The 21,667-nt window shown below is 33.0% G+C and overlaps 1 protein-coding gene across 1 annotated transcript in view; it reads right to left on the reverse strand.

Annotated features, from left to right (window-relative positions):
• The window catches only part of GRIK2 (glutamate ionotropic receptor kainate type subunit 2), a 677,480-nt gene that overhangs the window by 221,352 nt on the left and 434,461 nt on the right, over window positions 1–21,667 (reverse strand). The window contains exon 11 of the mRNA XM_079148658.1: window positions 7,923–8,129. Coding sequence (XP_079004784.1) covers window positions 7,923–8,129 — 207 coding nt within the window. The remainder of the gene's footprint in view (window positions 1–7,922; window positions 8,130–21,667) is intronic.

Here is a 21,667-nt window from a genome sequence, read left to right on the forward strand (position 1 = left end):
CTCTGAGAAAACATTGGTGATTAAATAAAAATGTGAACATGATAAATAAGTGGATTCCTACTGATAGTGTCAAAAGCCTGAAGTACATAATAAGGTGGTGACCGTTTGAGTTACATTGGTTGTAGAAAACTGGAAAGTGGGGACAGATCTGAAATCTATTTTTAACCTTCACATACAGAAACTTTGTGTATTGCTTTATTAGTTTATGTATGAATGTTAACAAACTGAAATCTTCCTGAGGTTTTCCAGTGCCAAGGCAAAAACCACCAGGGATTTGAAGCTTATTTAACTGCCTATGTTGCCTTTATGTAGTCCCATCATAATAAGCACCAGCTTACTGAAGCTTAGGTGTTTTCCCTCATGCTAACAAGTAATTCCAGTTGACTTTATAAATAAAATACTCACAACAGTTGTCTCATGAGCCCATAAATGAGTTATTAGCTATAAGGAATACACAACCCAGAGCTACAAGTAAAATTTATGCCCAACTTAATACAATGATTGCATTACCAATTTTCTGTGTTCTCACCTCTACTATGTTAGATTCAATAGCTCAGCTTGCTCTTAGGAGTGAAAAGCTTGATAAAACACTTCATAAATATTATACCAGAAGTTATGATGCTTTAATTTTTAGAGAAAGATATGGCACTATTTATTTCTTTGCTTGGTCCTTGAATAGACACTTTCATTGGAAGGCAATGTAAAAATGAAAGCATTTGGAAAATATGTAGCATATTCTCTAAGGGGTATGTACTTGAGAGTAACATTTGTTGTGGAACATTTATGTCATTCTTTCAAAAAATATTGTTGAATGCTGAACACTTTCTATACTAGCATTATTTATGTCTCCCAGTTATTTTGGTATACATGAAGCAGATGGATGCTACTAAGCATACTACAGTAAAGAGGACCATATATGCAGTGAAGTGATCAGGTAAAATAGCATAGTATTTTAGATACTGATTGATTTGAAGGCTCAAAAAATTATCAATTTTTTTATAGTTGGTCAACAAACTTCAAATAACAAGTCACCGATTGTTATCAAATTTTTAAATAAATGGTCAGTACAATGTGAAGACCTAGAGTTTAAATATTTTTAAAACATCATCTATAAAGGAAAAAAGAGAGATTTTGCTCCTTTAATTTTTCTGTAGTAGGACACATACTGTTAACATTTTGAAATGTACCAACAATGAGTTTCCAGGCACATTTTATTTTTTTGACTGTACTTGAAGAAAGTTGGATTAAGATTTTCAAGGATCTGAACAAGTAAAATAAATATTTTGCTTTCTTTCTTTCATGTAATTCAAATTTGACAGTGTACTGAACTATAAAATAAGTATAAGAAGGTCCAAATTATTATGCTTTTTCCTGTGAAAACAATGGATCTATCTATTTGGTGGTGCCCTAAACATTCTTTTAGATCTTTCTTTTTCTTTCCTCCTTCCTTTCTCTCTCTCTCTCTTTCTTTCTCTTTCTCTTTCTTTACCATGCCTATTGCTAACGAATTTGATTCTTTATTAAGTAAGGCTCACCTATGTTTAATTAATTTTAATATAAATATCCATTTATAAGACTTAGGTCATCTATAGGCAGGAAAACACTGATAAACAGTATACCCCTCCTTATGTGTGGGGGTACATTCTGCTGCCCCTCCCCCCAGTGAACACCCCAGTGGTACTAAACTCTGTGTTTTTCTTATGCATATATATGTACATAAAGTCACCATATAATCCATCTTAATTGAACACTTACCATGTACTGCATTCATAACTTTTGTAGTTTGGGGTACAATAGTAAAAGTAACATGTTTCTTTTACCTTTTTCACAATTTTACTGATAGATTTTTTTCTTTGCTATTATTTCTTTTCCTCTTTCTTTTCTTCTTTCTTCCTTTCTTCCTTCCTTCCTTCCTTCCTTCCTTCCTTCCTTCCTTCCTTCCTTCCTTCCTTCCTTCCTTCCTTTCTTTCTTTCTTTCTTTCTTTCTTTCTTTCTTTCTTTCTTTCTTTCTTTCTTTCTTTCTTTCTTTCTTTTTTCTTTTGTAAAGCTCTCAACATGTTTCTTAAATTGGTCTTGAACTCCAGACTCAAGTAATACTTCCACCTCTGCTTCCCAGATAGCTGGGACCACAGGTAGGCACCATGGTACCCAGCAGGCTATTTGTTCTTATCATAGATTTAACAACCTCAGTATGTGACTTTTTTTTTCCCCCTTTCCTTATTATGTCAAGAACTTTAATCTTTTTATTTAACAAAACACTTTACAATTTCTCTTGTGCATATTATAAATGTCAGTAATTGCCAGCATCACTAATGTTGTTCTTAAAGGCTACTCTTAAGTAAAATAAGGGTTACTTGAATACAAACACTCCAATACCATCACAATCTATCTGATAACCAAAACTAAATGTTTAATGGGTGGGTAGCATATACAGGGCAAATACACTGGACTAAGGGATGATTTGTGTCCCCAGAAGTACAGAGCAGGACAGTGCAAATTTTTATTACACTATTAGAATGGCATGCAATTTAACATTTTATGAATTGCTCATTTCTTGAACTTTTTCATTCATATTTTTGAACAGTTTTTTATAGGTAAGTGAAACCATGGAAAACATGACTAAGAAAGGGACTACTAACACCAAAGCATTCAAGAAAAAGTTTTACCATAAAAATTTAATGCTGATTTAATTAACTAGGATTACTAAAAATTTTATAACAATATAATTCTCCGATCTTTCTTATTTCAGTACTGTCTGGATGTTTTACATTTTAGTCCTTAACCACAGTACTCATAAACATTGTAGTAAAATGATAGGATAAATAAGAAGGCACAAAATTTGGACTTAGTTATGTTCTTCTCTAAATTAGGCACTATATTAGGGAATTCATATGAGTTCATATGAATTTTAAATTCATATGCATAATTGTTCTTAATTATAAATATGATGTCATTATCACCTTTTATAAAAGTTTGAGAAAACTAAGGCTTGGAGAGTTTAAGGCAATGTGCTCATAGCATATACCCATACTGCAGATTTAGGTTTTAACTTACTGTGTCTTACCAGTACTTTCTAGTATACCATGTTGTGGAGCCCTGATCTATATGTAATGAGCGGGTAGAGGAACTGAAGGTGTTTTGGTGGAAGATTTTCTATCAAGGACAAACAATGCCTCAGGGAACTACTTTTTCCTAATACCCTTCCAAAGTTTTATCTCTTTTTCACTACCAAGAACTATCCCTGGTTTGATCATAATGAATTTGAGAGATCATACAAAATCCTGTAAATTAAGAGTCCTCTCAGGAAAAAGGAATGAAAATGGAGAAGGTGGTAAATTAGCTGTTTCTAAAACAACAAAGACCTACAACTATAAGGGCAAATACTAATTAAAATAAGAGGCTTAATTCTCCCAGTTGAAAGGGAAGATACACAACCCCCACCCTTTGCTTAGAGCACTTGCTTAGAAAACTGGCAATCCTTAAGTCCTTTCTCTCTCTCTTTGAAATATATATAAATCCTCTAAAAGCTAATTAAGCCTCTTCCCAGCTTTAAGAAGAGGAATGCCTTTCTCAAGGACTTGGCAAGTATCTCTCTGAAATATAGTCATCAAGGACGATGACACCCCTGCCTCCTGGTTTCTTGGGAGAGCGAGAGCCTAATTCCCAGGGAACCCTACTCCAAGTTGCAACACTGTCTCTTGTCAGAATGATGTCAACTTAGTTTTCCTTTGGATAGACTCTAACTGCCTTTGAGGTGCTTGAAAGATATGTACGAGGAGGATACACCAGGGCAGCTAGAGATATCTATGTGAAGCTCAGGCCCAAAAAGCGGAATGGTGAAACTTCAGTGTGAGGGCTGTAATCAAGTCATGAGAGGATAACCTTGTCCAAGGAAAGTGAGGACAGGCGGAAGAACAAAGAGTCCATCTGATTATCAGTATCAGTTACGATGCTGGATCAAAACTAGCATATTCACAAATATGCAAATTATAATGAAGTATTACAAAGAAAACTATGTTGACTATAATCATCATTCTGGGTTAATAAGACAAACAAACACTAAACATTCAAAGCCAAGGCTAAGCCAATTGAGACATGAGGAAGGCAACATAAAAGGTCATGCTAGAGTAAGACTGTATTGTTACAAGGTAACAGAAGGTAATCAAAAAGTATGCCCTCAGAAGAATAAGATGAATAGATAACTTGAAAATGAATAGATCACTTGAAGATCATATCAGTGGTTCTCAATACCAAAAGATATGTTTTGAGAAACAAATATTGATGATAACACTGGGTTCTAATTCTGGGTGCTGCATCATCATCTGTGCCGTGGTTCTAAATTGTGATTTCCCAATCACCATTTTCTACTTTAAAATTTTCTTGAATAAATACACACAGAAAATTTTAAGAAAAGAACAAATTTTAGAAACTAAAAATTTCGTTCAAGTTTGTATACCAAAAATGCCAACTAAAAGAGCATTAATTGCTGGATATGTGATGCATACCTACAATCTCAGCTCCTTGGCAGGCTAAGGCAGAAGGATCCCAAGTGTGAGGTCAGTCTGAGGAATTTAGGAAGATCTTGTCTCAAAATTTAAAAAAAAAAAAAAAAAAAAAAAATTACAAAGGGCTGGGGTGTAGCTGAGAGGTAGAGCACTCCTGGGTCCAATCCCCAGTCATCCCCCTCCAACACACACACAAAAGGAAAAACATTAACTAAACGCATGTGACAAATGTATACATAAAGGTGTTTGTGATAAAAATAATTTCTGTGTTCTGTCTAAATGTAAAAGTCTCACATACATTATTTATTCAGTGTTTCATAGTGAATATACATTGTAGAGTTCATTCCACTTTATTCAGGAATAAATACCTTCATATTCCTTGGATGTGGTTTTCCTAGAATTGACACTACATCCTATGTTCTTCTTTGAGTAAGTATATTCCTAAGATTATCCAGAGAAACCACTTTCTTCTGGATTGAATAATTTGTTTAGAATTCAGTTCATAAACTAGTTCAGGCCAATACGCCAATTTGGGATCTGTTATGAAATTATTAGAGTAATGATGCTTTATTTTTTTCCTGGATAAGTACTCTAGAATTGATGGAGGCAATTATTCTTGCCACTTTCAGGAAGGAATATGCCTGAGTAAAAAAAATCTAAGAAAACAAATACTAAATTTTGGTGAAAGATCAGAGACTAAAATCTGACATCTGACTAAGCAACACCCTTGCCCTTTTGCTGCCTCTGGACTTCAAGAAAATGCAAACCAATAAATTATTGTTATTGTGTAACCAGCCCCAGGTAGGTTTTTGGTAGTTACTGCTATATAAATAGCATCATATAAAGTTCAAGGTTCTATTATTATTATTGACACATATTAATTGAACAAATTTGTACAATTCATTGTGATATTTGCATACATGCTACATCATGAACTGATCTTATCCATCTGCCTTTTCTCTACTCTTGCTCTCATCTTCACCCACACCCCCTGGAACTCCCTCATCTACTTTCAGGATGACTTTATTTTTAAGTTTCCAAATATGAGAAAGAACTTGTAATACATGTTTTTCTGTTTCTGGCTTATTTTGGTTAACATGATGACTTCCAGTTCTATTCATTTTCTTGCAAATGACAGGATCTCATTCTTTATCGTGGCTGAATAATAATTCATTGTGTACATACACCATACTCTCACTATCCATTCATCTGTTCCTAGGCTGATCCCATATTCTAGTTATTATATTACAAGAAGCATAGGCATGCAGGTATCTCTTCAGTTTTTGTTTTGTTTTGGTGCCAGGAATTGAACCCAGAGGTACTTAACCACTGAGGCACATCCCCAGCCCTTTTTACTTTCTATTTTGAAACAAGGTTTTACCAAGTTGTTTAGGGCCTTGCCAAGTTGCTGATTCTGGTTCTGAACTTTAGATCCTCCTCCATTAGCCCCCTGAATTGCTAGGATTACAGGCAAAGGCCATCATTCTCAACAGGTATCTCTTTCTGTAGGTGTACTTATTTCCTTTGGATATATATCCAGGAGTGGTATAGATGGATTATATGGTACTTCCATTTTTCGTTTTTTCAGGAAACTGTTTACTGTTTTTATAGTGGCTGTGTTAATTTACATTCCCAACCACAGCTTATAAGGGTTCCTTTTTTTTCCTTATCTTTAGCAGCATTTGTTATTTTCAGGGTTTTTGTTGGTTTTTGTAATATACATAGTCACTGGGGTGATGTAGTTTTGATTTGCACTTTCACAATGAGAAATGATATGAGTACTTTTCAAATATTTATTGGCCATTTCTGCTTTTCCCTTCTAGAAGTGTCTGTTGAGATCATTTGCCTATATTTTTAATTGCATTACCTGTTTTTTGTCATGAAGTTTTTTGAATTCTTTATATATTCTGTTTATTAACCCCCTGTCAGATGAATTGTTGCCCAATATTTTTTTCTGTTCTCTAGGGTGTATCTTTTCTCTGTTGTTTCCTATGCTGTACAGAAGTTTTCTAGTTTGACGTAATCTCATTTGTCAAAGTTTACTTTTTTCCCCTATGCTTTAGAAGTCCTATGCAGAAAAATAAAATTGTTGCCTGTGTTAATACATTGAAGTGTTTACCTTCTGCTTTCTTCTGGTAGTTTGAGAATTTCACTTCTTATATATTGATCCATTTTGAGTTGACTTTTGTACAGGGTGAATGAGAAGAGGCAAACTTCTTTTGCACATGGATATTCAGTTTCTGTAGCACCATTTGTTAAAGGTTATAATTTTTAAAATACATGTTTTTGGCACCTTTGTTGAAAATCAGTTGGATGTAGATATGTGGATTTATTTCTGGGTTCTTTATGCTGTTCCAAACAGGAGGTTCAAGTGAGTGCTGCATGCTTCTGTTCAGTTATCTTACCAGTCTCCTCAAGTTTAAGGTTTCTGGTTCTAATTCACACACACACACACACACACACACACACACACACACACACACACACATACACACGCACACTCCAGCATTTTTCACACCTTTTCTCCCCAGTACTAGAGATTAAAAACAGGTGGATTTTACAACTGAGCTACATCCTCAACCCTTTTTATTTTTTTATTTTAAGACAGTATCTCGCTAAGTTGTCCAGACTATTCTTGAACATGGGATCCTCCCTCCTCAGCCTCTCAAGTAGTGGGGATTACACTTGTATACCATGGAATGAGGCCTTTTCCTCATCTTCTAATGAATTTACAAAGTTGAAATATAAATGCTCCACTTCAGAAGAACTGCTGAGAAGTAAATGATCAAGTCTAGAATTTTAGAATCTTATTTGGGAAATTTTAAATCATTTAAAAAATGTGCTAATGGTTTGAAGAAATAGTTGATAGTTTATTTGAAGTTTTATTCAGCTGCTAACTAACTAAAACCTAATCTCTGTTTATATATATATTCTGAAATCTGTACAGTAGTCTGATTTTGGAAAAATAATTCACTTTTATCAGATGTGTGTGTGTGTGTGTGTGTGTGTGTATCCTTATTCATATAATTGTTTTACCTCTTTTCTAAAAACAGGAAGTATCCTATCCTAGCATAGGAAAGTGTTAGCATGAACTTAAGAGTTCACAACACTCATTCTCTGTTGCTTAGGAAGTTAGCATTGCAAAAATGAGGGAGATATTCATTGTTGGGGAATCATACTTAGAAGACCAATTATCTCAAGATATTAAATAACTAAACACAATTTAAGACATTTTGACTGATAGGATTATATATTCTTCTTAGATCCCTTATTTGTAGTGAAAAACTAATACCTACTTTGAGTAAACTTAGGAAAAAATGAATTTGAAATACATTACTGCTATTTGTAGTTATTAACCCATAAGCAAATCTTATGACAGTCTCTCAATGGTAATAAATAATAAGAAAAGGGACTTACATGATCAATTAGTTCACGAACCATTCCATTCCACTGTCCATTGGCATCATCCTGGGCTCCATATTTCCCATCCTCCACAAGTCTAATCTCATACGTAAAGCCAAGGATTGTAGATAATTCTCTGAGGAGATCAATGCAATAGCCCTCAAATCGATCATTCCCATAGAGAGGTTTGTCAGACTTCTTAAACAGGACATAAGGTTCTTCCTGGAAACATTGAATATGAACGAAGGAGATATGATTAATCATGAAACATAGCATCCTAATGACAGGGCTACTTGAAAGACAGAAAAATTTGCATTAATTTAAGACAGCCGTCAATTTATGCTTCTAATTGTATTTAATGTAGTTTGAAATATTAAGAATGGAGACATGTGGATCATTTAGGAAATGTTTGTGATTCACAAAAGAATGTTTGGCTATAAAAATCCCACCACAGGTATATAATTAAAATATGACATCTTATACCATGTATTACGTTAATCAAAATAAATAATAAACTGTGACATGTGATGCTTTCTGTAGAGTATATAATATTTAATTTCACCATAATTATAATGTCCAAATTTGAATTATGCCACTTAAGCAATATCTAGTATACTGTTTCAGTGAGGCCTATGAATGAAATGAATGAAAAAAAATCATTGACTAATTGCATACTCTGTGTTAAGAATTGGAGTGGTACGTACCTCGTATGTATGTGTACTCTATCCTAAAATATGAAAATTATAACAATTTTTATATTAAATTATAAGATGAAAAGTGGCAATTACTTTAAAATATAGAGAAAGAAACTAACACTTATCAAGTGATCATGCATTCATCCAAAGTCACTTTAAGGAGCCAGCCCCTTTTCTATCTAAGACAAATAATTGAACAATGAAGTTTATAATATAGGGAAAGAAACAATACATGCTTAAACAAATAGGACATGTAACTTCAGATGCTAAGTGTTGCAAAAACATAAAATATGTCAATAGGATGAAGAACAACTGAAAGGTACTTGGGAAGATAAGACAACACAAAACCAAGTAATATACCTGGAAGTCTTTTCTGAAGAGGCAAGAGATAAGATAAGATGGAACCTAAAACATGAGAGATGGATTCTAGCCCTTTGAAAATCTGAAAAAATAACATTTCAGATCAAGGACACAGAAAGCAAAAAGCCCTGAGATTTGTATGACATTGGAGAGTTCCAGGAAAAAGACAATAGCCATGACTGTGACTAATGTCACATCCAGTAAATAAGGGAGCTGAGCAGATGAGAACGAAAACTCTGAGGAAAACAACCCTATGAGTCTCTAACAAAACAGGTCTTATGAAAATCTGTAAGTTTGAGTGCAAAGAACATTAGAATATTTTATTGTGGGCACATGGAACATGGTATAGCTGACTGTGCTAGAGCTCTGCTTATTCATTATTCTCTCCCCTCTGGCTCCTATAAATCATGTATCTTTTTAATATCTATAGACTGTTGTCTTTTTCAGAATGTCAAATAGATGGAATCATATCGTATGTAGCCTTTGCAGATGGGTTCGTTTCACTTGGTAGTATGCATTATGATTCCTCAAAGTCCTTTCATGGCTTGACAGCCCATAGCTCATTTATTTTTAGTGTGGAATAATATAACATTCTTTGGATGTACTATAGTTTATTTGTGCACTTACCTACTAATGAAAAAAAAATTGGTTGCTTTTGAGTTTTGGCAAATATACACAAAACTACTTTATATACATAAATGTTCTGGGTTTTGTATGGATATGAATTTTCAATTCCAAGGGCATGATTTCTGGATCATATGTTAAGACTATACTTAGTTTTATAAGAAACTACCAAACTCTTACAAAGTGGCTGTATCATTTTGAATTCCCACCAGTGATGAAGGAGAGTCTTATTATTCCATATCCTTACCAATATTTGTTAATGTAAATATTCTGGATTTGGACCATTATAAATAGTATGTGAAACATCTCTTTTTTTTAATTGTTATTCCCTAACGACCTATGATGCTAGTATCTTTTCATGTTTCAAAATAGTTTTACTAGGACTATTTTGTGGTCATTTGAATGTTAGAGAGTTTACATTTCTCAGCTCATAGTTATGAAGAGGTGAAGAACAGATAAGAAGAGACAAATGGGTTTGAACCTATATTTTCTAAATTTCATGATACATAATTTTCAACTATTCTGTATTGCTTGAACACCATCAATTCATTTGGGAGAGAATCATACATGCTAGATTCTTATATGGAATTATTTCAAACATAGTAATCAGAAACCTATAATTACATTCAAAACTAGATATTGAGGTTTAATACAAAAGTAAAAAGACTGTTAGGATCAGGTCTGAGTTTTATGTAACTTATGACCACAAATCAAATTTATTTCTTAAGGCTACATAGAATACTACAAATATGACAGACGTAGTGTCTTTTCAACCTAGGGAACCTGTAAGTTAGAGAACACATTTCTGTACATCACACTTTAAATGCCCTTGTTGTCTTGGAAGGAAAAGAAGTAAGCAGTACTCTTGTACTGGGTATTTACATTCCAGGCAATTCAAGTGTCTTTTTCTGGTACTCCTACAATAACTTTTGAGTTACTTTACCATAACACTTACCACATTGAATAGAGAGAGTAATTTATACATATTTCTTCTTAACTAGACTTGAGCAATTTGTCCAGCAAAACAATGAGTTAACTTTACATCAAAAGCACCAATTAGATAAATTTATATTGAAAGCACCAAACATACTACAAATAAAATGACTGCTGAAGTGAATTGAATGGCCATAGATTACTATGGTCAACTGGGGAAAGGATAGAAACTTAAATTTGAAGGCAAAAATTGTGAGACAGGTGTATACCTCTACTAGGTTCAGGTGTGGTGACATCAATCCTCAGATCCCTAATCCATATGCAGAAGATTAAAGACCTGAGAAAACACCACATTCCCCTGAAGAAGACGTGAAAGTCTGAGGACACCAGATTGGTAGAATGGCAATCAAATGAAGCATATAGGCATAGTAGATAAAATACTTCATACTTTGGTCTTGGCTATCTTATTATTTATAAATAAATAAATAAATGGGTTTTTAAAAAAATTTTAAAGGCACAAAGATGGACAAGTTGTTAAGCTCCATGCACTAAGCAATAGCACTAACATTTTCAAGTACTTTTATGTGCCAGATTAAGTGCTTCACTTTAATTAATTTTTATCTCATAACAGCTAGGTAAAATCATTAATATTACTATCTTCGTTTTACAGATGAAGAAACTGAAAGAAAGGTGCTGTTGTGGTTTAGATAGGAGGTGTACCCCAAAAGCTGCTGTGTTAATACAGGAGATAAAATGAGAGCTGTAACCTAATTAGTGGATTCATCTACTTGAGAGAGTAGTCAGTTGAAAGGATGGTCATACTAGGTGACAACCACAGGTAAGTAGGTGTGGCTGGAGATATCAGGTCATGGATGATAAATATCATGGTTTATATTTTATCCCTGATGCTTCTCTCTTTTCTTCTCTCTCTCTCTCACTGCCCACCCCCACTGATTCTCAGTTGCCATGAGCTATTTTCCTTCACTGTGACATACGGCCTGACTTTGGGTCCAGAACAATAGTTAGTCCACCATGGACTAAGACCTCTGAAATCATGAGTCAAAATAACCTTTTCCTCTTCTAAGTTGTTCTTGTCAGGTGTTTTGGTCGTAGTGATGAAAAACTGACTAATGTTAGTGTTAAGTTATTTTTTCCCTTGCCTATGGTTAACTGCCTCCCTATAACCCAGGTACTCGAACTGCTGGACCACGTACCACCATACTGTGCTTCCTCCATTAAATATATTTTGATGATAATTTCCAAACTTTATATGAATGCAAAATTGTACATTGCTCATTATATAACTGAAAATATGTTGTATGCTTTTATGGGATTTTTAATCAACTGGGAATAGCTACTGGGTTGTAATGCATGCAAAATAGTACTGCTTGAACAATGTAATCAAGCAACATTGTAGAAGTGAATAAGAAGTCAATATGTAATCCAGAAAATTCATTTTCTATATAAGAAATGATCACCTTTCTAAATAAAAACATATCTTTTTAAAATGGAGGTACTGTTAAAATTTCTGAAAACAGCACATAGTAATCCCATCAGAATTAGTTAACAATGTTTAGAAGTTAGAGGTTGTTTAAGACTGTATGAGGTATATAAGGAATATATATGTGTAAGGAATGAAAATACAGCAAAATAATTCAAAGTTATTATGGTATTTAAATCTTATTAATCCAATTTTCCTACTAGTCATCCTACCTATTAATTTGATTTTCTTCATCTATAAGCAAGCAAGAGCTTCTGTCATAGGCAAATACATTTTTTGATCCCTGAGAGATAAAAAAAAAAAATACCACTTAAATATATGTTTTAAACAGCTTTGCACACCATAGGAGAAAAATATACATGGCCTGAATGCATCTTTTTAGTATTTATGGATCTCCACCATGTCAAGTATTACTTTTCTCATATTTAATTCTGATAAGTAAGACACAGTTTTCCAGCTGTGATTCCTATCTCTAGCTACACTGTGTCACAAGATAGTTTTACATCAAGTTATGACTCTGCTTTAAACTCCCTTTCTCTGTTTCACATGGCACAAGGATAAATAATAACCTCGTGTAAGAAAAAGAAAAATGATACCAGAAGCAATTACTGTATCACAGACTGAGTTCAATGAATAATATGATAAAACTCCCCTGGGCAACTTTACTGATTTCTCATATAGTCTTAAATCTGCACATCAGCATTTGCTAGAGGTAAGGCACTTCATTCTACTGGCATCCGTAATAAGGAATTTTCAGCATTTCTACTATCCACCCCAGTGTAAGAAACCCACCAATAACTCATGTATTTTTATCTGCATTAGACTGGGAGTTGGCATAGAATGAATCTAAAATGAAGTTTTGAAAAAGTAAAATATGTTTTAAGGTTGAAAGGAATAAAATGATTTAAATATAATAAAACTTTTAATCAGTTTAATGTATTTAACTCAGACATCCCTCTGCTATTATCTAAATAGTTCAGATTTTCTTTTTCATGTGTTCCTGAACTCTCTTGTCTTACTTATGCTATTCACAACATAGAGACATAAGGACATAAATTAATTTTAACATGCTATATACAAAATAGCTGTTTAAGACTAAACCAATTAATGTAATTTTATTTAAAACTATATTGAATTTCTACTCTTTTCCAGCACTCCTATAGAGGTTAGGAATACCACAGTAAACAGTGAGAAACAAAACAATACAGAAAAATCCTCGCCTTTATGAAACTTCCAATATAGAGATGAATTTAAAATGTCCACATATTATATGCTACACATTATTACTTTCTTGTATGTGCTGCTTCACTAGAAACAGAGAACTTTCATAGAGTACATTTTTGAGAGACAGTACTGTGAGTTCTGTTTTAGAGTGTTCTGATGAATTCCAGAACATGTGACACTGTGACCCTCAAATTATTCGTATGGGAAAATAGATATTCAGGTACCCCCAGTCTGGTTCTGATTTACCCTTATGACCAAAAAATCTTTTATAAAATTTGTTTTCTACTACTACCAGTTGAAAATGTAGATGCTTACAGGTATCAAAATATTTAAAAGGTACTATCAATGCTACTTAATTTTTCCTTAATTAATAAAAGGAGCTGAAAAAGCAAAACACTTTTAAAAAACAACATTCCTGTAGCCCATATGAAAAGCACATAATGGTTACAATAAAAATAAAATAAGGTTGTGGAGATTAAAACAAAACTGAACAGGTTATATTTTTCTAAGTCTCATTTATTTCCTTCTATTTTCTGAAGCTTCTATCCACAGTGTCTGGGTCCTGTCACTACCCTCCCACTGAAAGCAGTAAGTCACAAATAACAATGAAGCAAATTGGATTTTCAAGACTGTGTAAATCAAGGAAGGCTTAAGGCTGAAGTTGGTTTGAAGGTGTAAGGCTGCTAAATGGGCAGCATGAAATCTGGGCAATGATGCTGTGGAAGTTAGTTGGGCTCCTGGAAGGGAGTCAGCTCATAAAAACAATGGAATTTACATCTTAACAAAAAAAAAAAAAAAAAAAAAAAGGACTTCAACATCTTACTAGTGTGTGTTCAAGAGAATGCAAAGTGTGGAATCACACCTTTTAAAGGAGATTAAGGATAATAAGACATTACCAAGAACAGCAATACTAAGGAGATGGAATAAAGGGTAACCTGGCCTTTCTACTTATACCACATTCTACTTCAATTTCTCCAAAACTTCTCTTGTCATCTTTCCCTCACCCAAGCACTAGGGTTAAAAATTTGAAAATAATTCAGTAATGATTAGTTGTTTTCTTAACATTCTTTTCGATCTTGTCTAATGCTATTTTTATTTCATTACAATCAACTGAAGATCCTTATCGGGTCAAATTCTTCTGGGTAAATTTAATTTTTGAGTAAATATTTTATTGAATAGCAAAAACATCCAAGAAATTTTACTAATGCTGATAAAGAAATACAAGCAGGAAAAAGAGAGATTTTTCAACAAAGATGAATATTTCTTTAACAAATAAGTACAAACTCATTATACAAATGTGACCATAGCCTATTCCTCTGGTGTAATGAGCAAAACTTCTCCATAGATTTACAGTTCATAATGCATATTTTGACCAGATGGAGAACAAACAGCTTGTAATAATAAGAAATGATCCCAATACTAGTAGATGTTTACAGTTGGCATGTTTACAGGTTTTAAATGACTACCACCTTTCAGATCTATAAATAAAAATGGACCTAAAAGTGACTTATAAGTGAAAGTCTAAACTCCAGAAAGGATCAGTAAATTACCAGGTTTCAGAAATTTGCATACTTTTAGATTTTATTTGAAGTTTAACAAGTTTCATATAGACTTCTGCATTAGATAACTTCATGCTAAAATATAAGTGTAGACTATTTTAGTGCATTAATCCATTCATTCATATACCACTACATCCATTCATGAATTCATAAAACAAATATTTTATGTAAGTGTGTATATAGATTAAAAGAAACCAGAACATTTTCTCATAAAGACTAAGTCTAAATATTTTCAACTTTCTGGATGATACAGTCACAACTACTTAAATCTATCTTTATAGAGTAAAAGCAGGCCTAGAAGCATTCAGTAAGATGACAAGGTTGCAAACAAGTTTTGATAACTCTAGAATTTAATAGACATCTACAACAGTTAGGGGATCTTTTATGAGGAGAAACAAAAAACAAAATTTTAATAAGAGGCCTCCTTTTAAAATAACAAACTTGGTAGTAATGTTCATATAACATTGTGAATATACTAAAACCCATGGGAATGTATGCTTTAAACTGGTTAAAATGGTAAATTTTATATTATGTGAATTCTACTTTGATACAAAACAAAACAGCATGTGTTCAGTTCTCTGGTTTTAGTTTGTGAAATAGTTTATTAAGAAGAAAAAATAAACTAAAATGTGTCCTGTATCCATCAAGTGCTCTGATATACTATATACACAATATAATTATTATTTTTAATAAACAAAAGAACATATTGAGTGTAAGCCCTCAGTATAATTGTTTAAGGAAAACTTGTATGTTATGTCCAACTCCGAGGTAACTATTTAAAACTAGCCAATGCCTAGGATTATATTTTACTCATGTTATGGAAAATTATATTTATTCTATTAATTTTATCAGACTAACTGCTAACAGCAGTTCATTATTTTCCACTGACAGTCTCATTCACAAGCTGTATAGAACTTCTAAATGGAGTCTTCCAACACAAATTTACTCTCTTATTATTCAAATGTAATAAGGAATAATTATTTCCCTTAATTCTGTCTAAAACTCTCCCACATCTTTTCCTTATTGGTGCTTCTTCTCAACACTGGAAGTTTAATGTGTAATAGTAACAATAAAATAATTTCCCTCTAAGAACAGATTTGTGGTGGCTATTTATGGTTCAGTAAACTTCAATAAGAAAATTAATAAATTTAGACATAATTTTTCAAATCTCTTATTTTTTTTTCCATTTTCATGTAAGAATATGATTTTCCTTTTAAATTTCAAATTATCATCCAATAAGTCTGTCTTTGCTTCTTCTCTGATTATTCTATAGAGTAAAAAATTCAGTCATATTAGTATCTATCTAGTAAGTCATTCACTCATTAAAAATCACTTAACAGATTTACAAAATGTTCCAGGCATTGTTCTATGTCATAAAGATGAAAGGACTAATAAGTCATGATATCCAGTGCTTAAGAAGCATAATAGTCTAGGGCAAGAAAAAGGAAAGTTAACAGTTAAGTATAATACAGCCACAAGGAAATAGCTTTTAAATTCAGCTCTTAGTTCTGGCTGTATATTAAAAATTTTTAAATGATTTTTTTTAACAATTAAAAACAGCTAAAATTAGAATACTGAAGTCTCAGATCTACCTCCAGTGATTCTGATCTAATGCATAAAGGGAGACACCCCAGCATCATTTTTAAAGAAAAAAAAAAACAAAAAACAAAAAAAAACTTCCTGTGTGGAAAGCAGTGACAGAGGATGGGAGAGCCCTGACTGAGATGGAGGTCTCTGATGACCTAATGTCTGTGGCATGTTTGGTATCTGGGAATGTTTCTGTGCAAGGGCACAGGATGCTTAGCTGCTGGGCAAATGCACTTGCAAGAGGAGACTCTGTGTAAGAGTTCTACCAGCTTTGACCTTGACCTCAGACACATGGCTCCTAGAAATAGAGGAATTCTTTTTTTTTGGTATTCTTTTATTTTATTTTATTTTATTTGTTCTAATTAGTTGTATATGGCAGTAGAATACATTTATACATTTTGATAGATCATACATAAATGGGAGTGTAATCTCATTTTTCTGACTATATATATTGCAGGATCACATCAGTCATGCAGTCATACATGTACATGAGGTAATATGTCTGTTTCACTATATTATCATTCCTTCCCCCAACCCCTTCCCCTCCTTTCACTTCCTTCTATCTAGAGAAACTCTTTCTCTCTTTTTTTTTTTTTTTTTTTAACATCAGGAAGCAGGGTTTTATTCTGCTAGATAACCACACAATGTTTCACCAGCTCTGCTTCTCCTGTTCCTGCCCACTTTACAACTTTTAACAAAGGACTTTCTTGAGAGCTACACAAAACTCCTAACATTGCACTTTGTAACTGTGGATTGCAACTGTGCAAAAGCTACACAGATGTACTAGTTTCTGTAACTTTCCTGAATAAAAAGAATAATGCTTGCATAGTCTTTAACCTGGTAATGAGACATATATAGATAAAGATTACTGGCATAACTCTTTAGATATGCTTCCTAATCAGAGGGCAAAGTTCCACCTGATCCCAGCTTAATCTTCAAAATCTATGTTTGTGAGTCTTTATTTTCCTGATCCCCCTTTTCCCCTCACTGAAATTGTGAGTTTGGCCTTTCTGACCACAGCATTCCTAAATGGTTTTACTGTGCACTTGGGTCAACTTCAGGGGTGTGTGATGTGGGAAGTAGCACAAGGCCCAACAGTTCAAAGGCTCAGTAGTTGAGAATAGAAGTGTTTTATGCTCTGTTGGTCCCTTTTGAAATTCTTAATAATTGCTTTGTATTTTAAAAACTCATTTTCATTTTGCAATGGGGAGAGAAATAATGTGGCTGGTCTGATGTGCAGTCAGAGAAGAGAACTACTAAATTAAACAAAGAAGTGGAGAATATGGTAATAGTTTAGAGAAAATGATTCATGTGAATGTTGGAAAGTATACATGGTTCTGTATGACATGTGAAAAAGACTGCCAAAAAAATACTTAGAAAAAGAAAAAGTGTGTGAAGCAAAAAAAGATAGGGCGATACAAGATCATGAAGTCCTAATTCAGGAAACACTTATTCCTACAAGTTCTGAAAAGTTATCTAGATAAAATTACTGTTGACTATCATTCTTTGAACTCATTTCCTGCTTAGAATGGCATTCCTTTTCCTCAGATTATGGGTAAGCCTCTACCTAACACCAATTTTTGTATAAGAAATGAGGTGGAATATATTTTGCCAAATGACTCAAAAGTAGAGTTTTCAATCATTAAGTTTTTGCTTTACTTTGTTTTGTTTTAATTCATTGTAACAATTTGAGCTTAGAGGTTCACTGGTCTCAGAAAGGAGCATCCAGTGCTGACCATCCTCTGGGGGCATTGTGTATCTCCACAAAGTGTGGAAACATACAGATAGAAAAAAATATGTTAGAGGAAACCTACTCTCTGGCACTCCACCCTCATCGCATTCAAAGTTATCAGACACTGGCAAACCAACCCTTCAATGTTCCTTGAATATGCCTGTAAAACAGCATCCAGGTCAATGAGGATTAACTTTCAGCTAAAGCCCTTGGTAATCATTAAAAATTTTAAAAAGTTTATTGAGTAGCTATCATTTGAAGAGAATACTCTGGTTTACAACAGAATTACTTCTCTCAAGTAACTTTTATCTAGTTGGGAATAGCAAACCTGCACAGAAAATAAATGTAAACTAATAACAAAAGTTTTCATATAAGTGCCTGAGGAGTATATCATATAAATAAAAGCATCTTTCTGTTCCAGAGAGAAGGGAAAGTGAAACTGTCTCAAGGTAGTCAGATAAACCATCCCAGAGTAAATGCTATCAGAAAAAAAAAAAAAAAAAAAGAGGTGGGGGATTGTAGAATGATTATAAATTAGATAAATGGAGAGACGTAAGAAAGATATTTCAAGAAAAATTAATTGATAAAATATATAGAAAAAAAATACTGGGACATAGCCTGAAAAAGAGGAACAGTAGCTACTAAGAGAAATATGTCAATGAATATTTTAGAAAGTCCTTTGAGAAAATAATAAACAAGAGCACCATTTGTCTTGTAAGTAACGTGCTAATAGATTGTGATTGTCCCACTGGAGCTCTGAGAGTACCATTTGTTATGCTAAATTTTTGTATTAACTTTGAGTCCATTAAATATCATCACTTTCTGATAATTTTGAGCAGGGAAATTTGTTAGATATTTTATACATTTTATATCTCCAAAATGAACACATTTCAGGTCACATGTTATTTTCATTCTGATTTTAAAGATTTGGTAACTTGCTCAAAATAAATGAACTTCTGGTGGCAGACTCAGGATTCAAATCTATATTTTCTGATTTCCATTTGTCCCTTCAATTTGCAAACCTTACTCATAGCTCCTTTTTGAGTTTTATATTCAATTCAGATACCAAAGGTTATCTAAGTGTAAAAAGGATCTGATCCTCTGCTAACCATTGGTAGGATAAGCAGTTCACAAATTTGCCGATATAAGAAAATTTCACCATAACAAAACTTAAAGGCTTTTAGTATAATTTAGTATTTTTCCACTGTGTATTCTGCTAAGTAAATATGTCACAGATTTTAAGAAAAATGCTGTATTTAAAATTTTTAGAAATTCTACATATCTGTAACTCCTTAAGATATTCACAATACACATTAACATATTAAAGATTTACTATAAAGAAAAATAGTGCTTGACCACTATTTTCTAAAATCTACTTAACTGCAAAATTCTTTCAGGATATGCCTGTATGATGCACCTATCAGAACTGTAGAGCATGACCTGAAATTGTGATGTAACCTAATAGTAATCATGAAATGGTATCGCTACAGGACAAAGAAAATACACACTGTGTAATGAAAGTAGTGCTTTGTTTCTGATCAAGATCAGAGAACACTATAATTGCTAGCAACAGCAAATTTGAAAGTTTGAGATAGCAAACAAAAATTTATATATTAGGAATACAAATCTGTAGTCGACATGAAAATAAATGGTCTTTGTCTCTAATTATATTTGAGTGAGTCATAAAATATTTTTCACATAAACTGAAATGTTTTCCAAAAAGCTATGTGGCAAAGGCACTTTTTCCTAATAGTTCACAGATGAAGTACTAAACAATATAGTTTTATTCAAACAAGGTGGAATAAAAAATTGCATGAGGTTTTTGTTTCGATTTCACAGATCAAGAATCAGGGGGTTGGGGTTATGGCTCAGTGGTAGAGCACTTGCCTAGCATGGTGTGAGGCACTGGGCTCAATCCTCAGCACCACATAAAAATAAATATAAAATAAAGTTTAAAAGTGTTTAAAAAAAAAAAAGAATCATACATAGAACTGTAGCCAAAAAAGCTGAAAACAAAATTTATAGAACTCAGGTTAAGAACATTGATTTGGTTTAGGCATCTGATTAATGACACTGTGTATAAACTTCCTGAGAAGCACATCTAATGAAATAATTGATAAATAGATAAGAACATTAGACTCATTATTCTGGATTTGTAGGCAAAATACACTCTTTTCAGTGATTCCAGAAAAGCAAAATGTATGAGTTTTCTACCAGGAGAAGAAGTCTCTCTTTCTTTTTAAATTATTGTGATGGGGTTAAATTGGACTTAGGATATACAATCTATCATTAAGAGCAAAAAATAAATCTCAAAGAGAAGCAATTAGGAATCAATGTCAAATAATCAGGTGGTAGCTGAAAACACAAAGATCAGAACCGGGAAATGAGATATACATCAGAAAATGAAGTTCAGTTTGAAGCACCTGATTTTATTTGTCTTAAATGTTTCACGGTTGTCATCTTACAAACATCATTCCCCATATGTACGAAGGACTTTTGAACCTGACTCAAAGCATAGTGCAAACAGTCCCTGACATAAAGATGGTTTGACTTACATTTTTTTTAACTCCTATAATAGAAAAACAATACATACTTAGTAGAAATTGTCTTTTGAATTTTGAATTTTGAGTATTTCCTGGGTTGGCAATTTGCAATATGATATCTAACAAAAACTGGGGAGTGGCCACCACAGATCTCAACTAGCTGCACAATCACAACACAAAAAACACACACTCCGTTGTGTACTGTGTTGCTAAACTGTGATGTTTTAAGTCAGCTCTATTAAATGCATTTTTACCTAGGATATTTTCAAATAATCATGGATTCCTTATTATAGTAAATCAAGAAAAATCTATATATTTCTTTCTATCCCAGACTCTTTTTATCTTGCTTGAAAACTCTGAATTTATATTTTATTCTCAAGCCAAATGGCATACAATAGAAAAGAAGCAACAAAATTAATACTAGGAGTGGGGAGAAATGTGCACTGAAGAAAACATATTAAAAACACACATTTTTTCTAAAGGAATAATCACACCAATATGCATGAGCTAAGCACCACTTTTTGTAGTATCTCAAAATCTCATCTCCAGCCTAGACCATTATTCTGAGCTCTGGAACTATATATGTATCTACCTGCCACCTAGATAAATATACTACAAGAAAATTAAATATAATATGTTCAAAATTAAATTCTTCTTATATTACCCCAATTCTACTATTTCTAGTTTAATTCCATTTCTAGTCTTGTTTACTGGAAAAATGACTTTCTAACTCTGTCCTCCTCTTAAACTTCAATTTGAAAATCAAGTATCCCTCATTCTCCATATATCTTAACAAATCCAATTTCCATCTCCTACCCTTTCAGATATCACCACAGTTCAGACCTCATCAATGTTCACTATTGCAATATTCTCTCAGCTGTTCTCACCAAATTTTGTCTCATGAACTACAATTCCACTTCTAATACCAAAAGGGATTCTTTAAAATCACAACTTGATCATGTTGTTCACATACTTAAAATCCTTCAAAATTGCCTCATTATG

The sequence above is a fragment of the Sciurus vulgaris genome, assembly GCF_902686455.1.
Source record: "Sciurus vulgaris genome assembly, chromosome: 7".
Classification (NCBI taxonomy): domain Eukaryota; kingdom Metazoa; phylum Chordata; class Mammalia; order Rodentia; family Sciuridae; genus Sciurus; species Sciurus vulgaris.